Source organism: Macrotis lagotis, chromosome 4 (genome assembly GCF_037893015.1).
Source record: "Macrotis lagotis isolate mMagLag1 chromosome 4, bilby.v1.9.chrom.fasta, whole genome shotgun sequence".
Taxonomy (NCBI): Eukaryota; Metazoa; Chordata; class Mammalia; order Peramelemorphia; family Peramelidae; genus Macrotis; species Macrotis lagotis.
In genome coordinates this window covers 31,777,305-31,783,939 of record NC_133661.1, presented here as the reverse complement: position 1 = coordinate 31,783,939, position 6,635 = coordinate 31,777,305, and the positions used below count along the sequence as shown (strand labels likewise).

The 6,635-nt window shown below is 58.7% G+C and overlaps 1 protein-coding gene across 1 annotated transcript; it reads left to right on the top strand.

Annotated features, from left to right (window-relative positions):
* The first annotated feature begins 2,119 nt into the window (after positions 1-2,119).
* Positions 2,120-6,534, top strand: TYSND1 (trypsin like peroxisomal matrix peptidase 1). Its single transcript, XM_074232446.1, is given in 4 exon segments — positions 2,120-3,264; positions 4,583-4,713; positions 5,567-5,749; positions 6,022-6,534. Coding segments are annotated over 4 exon segments (1,677 nt in total). The 3' UTR covers positions 6,240-6,534.
* The last annotated feature ends 101 nt before the right edge of the window (positions 6,535-6,635 follow it).

The window sequence follows — 6,635 nt, the reverse complement described above, 5'->3', positions numbered from 1 at the left end:
GGAATCCAGCACAACAGGTCAAGTTGTCACCTGTCTAAAACTGATGTAGCCATTGAGTAATCTTGGAACACTGAAGCAGTGTGTCTGTTGTTTTGTGCTGAACTGGAGTGACAAGCTGTACTTTGAGAGTTTTCTTGTTAAGCATTCAAGCAGTAGTGAATAGAATTCTGATCTGGAGTCGGGAAGACTTGGGTTCATATTCTGTCTCAGACATCAGCTTCAGGACCCTGGTAAAGTCAGTGGACTCATCTGTAAAATGGAGATAATTACAGCACCTCAAATAGTTCTGAAGATGAATTAAAACTAGGAAAACCCTATGTAAATGTCAGCAATGAAGATTTTTTTTTAAGTTTCTCAAAATTTGTGACTTGGGAGAAGTCGAAGCTCTGAGCCACTTTCTGTATTGTAAACATTCTAATTGCTTCAGTATTATTAAGGAAAGATCATTGGCCTCTAGGGAGGAAAAATTCATTGCTGGAAGCTGGAACAGTTATCCGAACTTTTTAAAAAATAGTATTTGATTTTTTCCAATTACACATGAAGATAGTTTTCAACATTCACTTTTGTAAGATTTTGAATTCTAAATTTTTCTCCTTCCCAGGACTTTTGTAATAGGCAGTCATCTTCTGGGTGTGGCCCAGCCACAAGAAGGGACCAAACGTCCAAGGGAAAACCATTAATTATGGTCCCTTTTGTGGTTTTATTGTGAAAGATAATTAGGCTAAGTTAGATTTTTGTGCCTTGATGATGTGTTCTGAAAATATTAAACTTCTTTTAACACTTCCATACCACAAGGGTCTGTCATTTCATCACTGTGGGCTCAACTTTTAAGGATTCAGATCACAACCTCTCTACTTCAGGAGACATTCTTTGAAAGTTGCTATGGGCCATGATTCCCCAGCCAGTAGAAAGATAGGAAGAGGCCAGCTTCTAAAGGGCTTGAATGGCAAGAGCTGACCTGGGCCATTTGCTAACCAGTCAGTTCCTGAGGCAAACCGCTTAAGTCTGAGATACAGTAAGTTAGCAAAGAAGTGCTGATTTCACTGAGGTTTTCTCGGCTGTTTCCTACATGACGGAAATTCGGAAATTGGAGGTCCAATCCTTAATCACTATTATCCCAGGCTTGGGGGCAGTCTGGGCTAATAGAGAGTCAGGAGGCAAGATGGTGGGTTGAGATCAGGGAACATTTGCTTAGTAAAGACAGGCGAGAAAACCAGCCAAAAACATGATGAGATGTCCAAGATCAAGTGGGTAATAGCAGAAGCAGAATTTGAACCCGGATCCTAAGACTCCATCTATCCTGCGGTTCTGACTCAGTGACTGGCACGCCCACAAGAAGTGTATGTTGGGGGCGTGTTGGTCCGGAGGTCAGGAAAAGCTGGATCCAGTTTCCACCTCATGAGAACTCCACAGGTTCTGGATGTTTCCATATCGATTCCAATCTTTTGTCATTCCACGGAAACTGCTCCTTACGGGGACCTCCGACCTTGGCCCTTTCCCGGGAGATGACTTCGGCCTTTGTCTCTGTTTCCTTCCACGGTGAAATTATCTCCAAACTCTGCCCCCCCCATTCCAACGTGCTCGGAACCTCTTTCCCTCGGTCTCGCCCTGCTTTCCCGTGGGGAGGGCAGGTCGCTATCTGCTGGCATTTGCCAAAGGCTCTTCCTCGCCTGGCCAAGGTCACGGACTGCAAGCACACTTGAACCTGGCTCTTGCCCGCAGGACTCTGCTACTAACTCTGCGTGGACGCGTCCTCGGCCCGCTCCGATCCGCCCCGGCCTGGCCAGGGCCGCCCTCCTCCCGGCGGCGCAGCGGCTCGAGTCTCGCGATGCCGGGCAGGGTCCGGGCAGGGCTCGGGGCGGGGGCGGGCGTCCGGGGCAGCCACGCCCCGCTCCGCCTCACAGAGCAGAGTCCGGATTGGCTGGTCCCGGTGGCCGGCGCGCGCGTCGGGTCACGTGCTCCTCGCCGCCCGGCCGGCCAATCCCGTCGCGCGGGCCGCGGCGCCCGGCCAATGGAGAGCCCGCCTCGAGGGAGAGGCTCCGGAACTCGGCGGGCGGCGGCGGCGGCGGCGGCGGCGGCGGGGCCGCGGCGCGGGGGGCTCCTCCGCGGCGGCGCGGGCATGGGGCGGCGCTGGGGCCCGGCCCTGGCGGCGGGCGAGCGCGCGGGCTGCGTGGTGAGCGCCCGAGGCGCGGGGCGGCCCGGGGCCGAGGGCCCCTGGAGCTGCAGCGGGGTGCTGCTGGACCGGCGCGCCGGGCTGGTGCTGTGCCACGGCGGCATCGTGGCGCCCTTCCTGCGCGCCGGCGTCGGGGCGCTGCGGCCCGGGGCCGGGCCGCCCTTCCTGGGCGCCGACAGCTGCCGCGACGACCTGCGGCTGCACGTGCAGTGGGGGCCGCGCCGCGGGCCGGGGGCGCGGGCCGGGCCTCGGGCCGCGCCCTGCACGGCGCCCCGCCGCCCCCCGCCGGCCCGCGCCCCGGCCCGAGGCCGCCTGCTGCTGCTGGCCTGCTGCCCGGCCTTCCACGCCGCCTTCGCGCGCCTGTTCGGCGGCGAGGCGGCCGAGCGCTGGCGCTTCGCGGGCGGCCCCGAGGCCGCGGCGCCCCCGCGGGAGGCCGAGGACGAGCCGGGCGCCTGGGCCGACGCCGACGCCGGGCCGCCGGCCGCGGCGCTGGGCTGGTTCGCGCTGCTGGCCGTGGAGGGCTGCGGCGAGGCGGGGGGCGCGCGGCTGGCCGTGGCCCCCGCCGCCGCGCTGCCCAAGGGCGCCCCGCTGCTGGCCTGCGGCTCCCCGTTCGGCGCCTTCTGCCCCGACATCTTCCTCAACAGCCTGAGCCGCGGCGTGCTCAGCAACGCGGCCGGCCCGCTGCTGCTCACGGACGCGCGCTGCCTGCCGGGCACCGAGGGCGCCGGCGTCTTCTCGGCCCGCGGCGAGCTGGTGGCGCTGGTGGCGGCGCCGCTGTGCTGGCGCGCCCGCGAGTGGGTGGGCCTGAGCCTGCTGTGCGCCGCCGCCCCGCTGCTCCGCGCCGCGGCCCACGCGCTGCAGCGCCGGGGCCTGGCCGCCGAGGCCGGCCTGCTGGCCGCGCTGCTGCCCGCCGGGCCCGGGCCCGCGGCCGCCGCCCCGGAGCCCCTGCCCGCCGCGGCCGCGGCCGTGCTGCTGGAGTGCGGGTCCGTGTGGGGCTCGGGGGTGGCGCTGGCCCCGCGCCTGGTGCTCACCTGCCGCCACGTGGCGCCCCGGGAGGCCAGGAGGGTCCTGGTGCGGCCTGCAGAGTAAGGGTCGCCCAGCCGCGCCCTCCTCGGGTGGCCCCGCCCAGCCCTTCTGTGGGGCGCTCTCGCTGACGAGACGCCCCCCGCCCGGCCCTTCTCCTCACCAGTGCCCTTCCCTCCGGCCCGGGCCCTGCCGCCTCCATTCCCCCCGGGCAGGGCCGCCGCCGTAGGAGGCCTCCGGAGGCCGCCTGGGCCGGGCCGGGCCTGGGACATCCAGGACGGGCCGCCCTGAGCCCGGAGGTCTTTGGGCCGCTGTAACTTCACGTCATTCCTGGGGGGGGGGGGAAGTGAGCCCCGCAATGACTCCGCTGGGCCGCCGGCTCGGGGTGACCTCGGGGACCGGCCGGCCTCGGCTTGGGGCCGTTAAAGTGCCGGGGCTGGAGACTTAAGACTCCTCCAGGGCCACAGCCCCCTCCCAGCTGCTCCCCAAGTCCACGCCAATGGACCCACGGCAAGGTCAGGTCTTTACAGACACAGAGATGCCCATCTGTGCAGATCTGCCCATGGCCGGCTGTCCACACCGAGCCAGGCCTCCCGAGTGCTCAGGCCTTTTTGTTGTTCTTGGTGAACCCATGACCCTGATGTGTGTGTGTTTAATATAGGCCTGGATTTAGATGTCTTCTATAAATTTATGTATGGACATCTATATGTCTATATATATGTCCGCATAAATAGATACATAGACATAAATTTATATGAATAAGTCAGGTCTCCTGATTTTTCAGGCCTTTTGTTTTTGGTGAACCACAGACCCTTCTCAGTCTGGGTCCTCGATGGACTGACTGTTGTGGTTCACCAGTAAGAAGCATTTGCAGGGGGCGGTTACGTAGGGCAGTGAATAGAGCACCGACCCTGGAGTCAGGAGGCCCTGAGTTCAAATCCAATCTCAGACACTTAGTAATTCCCTAGTTGTGTGGCCTTGGGCAAGCCACTGAACCCCATTTGCCTTGTAAAAACATTTCAAAAAAAGGAGCATTCCCATAATTTGTAGTTCCTGTTCTCCCACTCCTACACTGTGTGATGGCTCCTCGGAGGACTGAGATGACTGATGTTGGTAATGAGGGGAGATCCTCGACTTTGGAGGCAGAGATGAGGGACTAATTTCCAGCTCCAGCCCTGATTGGCCATGGGTCAAGTCAATTATGCCCCTAAAATGGAGGCTTGGTCTCCAAGGTCACTTCCTGCTCTGAGTTCTGAGAGCCAGAATGAAGACAAACTCACTCCAGGAAGCTTCCTCTTTGCCCATGGCCTTGAGCTTGGAGGACTGAACAAAGGCTGTAATCCTTGGGTCCTCATCTTAAATCCTCTGCCCTTTGCTTTCTGCCAGGAGTCCTCCAGTTTGGGGGAAAGTGGTGTTTGCTACCCAGGATACATCTCCCTATGATGTGGCAGTGGTGAAACTGAAGGAGGACCTCAGCGGCATCCCGTTCCCTGTCCTGGCCAGTCACTTTCAGGAAGGTAACTGGGAGGATGGGGACCATAAGGATACCCTAACTTAGGCAGGGAAATGGAGGAGGCTATAACCACCCACCCTCCACAAGACTGGCAGTGATTGCCAAGCCATCTGCTTGGGGACTTGTCCAACTGGCATCTGGGAGTGACCTTGGGCAAGGCACTTCCACTCTTGGGGTTCCCCACAAAACAAGGGTGCAAGCCTCAATGATAGCCAAGATTCTAGTTCTAAACCTGATCATCTTTTTATCTCAGTGATGTTTAAGGTTATAGCCATTAGAATGTAAGCTTACTGTGAAACAGAATGGTTCATCCTTTGAGTGGGTATCGCCTATGGCACACATGCTCATTTTTGATGCTGTTTCCCACAGTGCTCATAGATTTCTTTTTTTGACAGACCCTGTGGTTTCCTTGGGATAGAGACCTCTGGTTCCCCATGAAGAATTCTTTCACCCTCTTAATCTTAGGTGGTGGTGGCACCTAAAGGGAAGTGCAGGTCACATGGCCTGGGTGGGGGAGAGGCCAGCCCTCTCTTCTCTTGTATGGTAATAATTTAATATTAGTTAGCAGTCACTCCTGTCTACACAGAACTTTCCAAGTGTTTCCTTGGTTCTCTCACAGCCTTGCCTGGTTGTGACTCCATGCTGTGTTATTCATTTTTCTGATGACAAACTGAGGCTCCCAGAGGGGAAGGGACTTGTCCAAGGTCACAGAGTTAGTAGCAGAGTCCTGGCTCCTTACCCTTTTCTGGTGAGGAAGGTGAGGCCGGGAGCAGCAAAGTTCCCTTGTTCTCTTGCTGGAAGCAGACTGTTCATCTGCTCCTTCACCTGATCCTTGCCCACCCTGCTTCCTTTTCCAGGAGAGGATGTGCAAGTGGTTGGCTTTGGGGCCTTTGGCCAGGCCTGCGGTCCCTCAGTGACCGCGGGGATCCTGTCTGCTGTGGTGGAGGTGGATGATGCACCTGTGATGCTGCAGACAACTTGTGCTGTTCATGGAGGGTCCAGTGGGGGGCCTCTCTTCAGCGGCTCTGGGGAGCTTCTAGGTAATGAACTCCTTGAATCTCCCCTCCCTTTGTCCCCCCATTAGGTTCAGATCAGCTCCAAAGTGGGAAAGGGGATGAAGGCTGTGTGGTCCCTGCCCTTGGGAACTCTGAGACTCTTTGAAGGACATAGCATGACTGAAAAGATGACCAAGCACTGGAACAAGGGGGCAGCCTGTGGGGGAGAGCTGGGGTAGCCCATCTTGGGCTGGTCATCATGGGCATCAGACAAGCTCTGGGCACCTGCTGGCTGTTTACTAGCTTCTGTCCTGCAGGGATTGTCACCAGCAACACCAGAGACAACAGCACGGGAGCCACCTATCCACACCTGAACTTCAGCATCCCCATCACTGTGCTAGAGCCCGCCTTGGAGCAGCTCAGGCGCACAGGGGACCTCTACCTCTTCAGGGAACTGAACTGGCCCAGTGAGCAAGTCAGGGTGGTGTGGCGGCTACAGAGGGTCCTGGCCGACCCCCCCCGGAGCAAACTCTGACCCCTAGCTAGGACAGTGCCAGTCTCATGTTGGGTCATCAGGACAGTTGTGACCCCTTGGACCAAAGGCTGCGCCTGCCCTCAGGTGTGGGTGCTCCCTGAATGCCCCTTGGCTTCGGGAGGCATCCCGTTTGAGCCCTTTACCACGTTCCTGACCCGTGGTCATCTCCCTAGGCCTGGAAATGCTGGTGAATTCTCAGGGGAAAGGGGCCGGGAAAGTGGCCCTTTAGAGTGGCCATGGGGGTGGGGCAGCTCAGTCCGGAAAATAAGAATAAAAGCAGCCCCCCGTTGTCGTTTGTAAAGTGCTTTCTTGCAGCCACCCAGGGAGGCAGGTGATGCAGGTAGCAGGCCCATTTTACAGGCCGGGCATCGACCGGTGCAGGAATCTGTGAGGTGG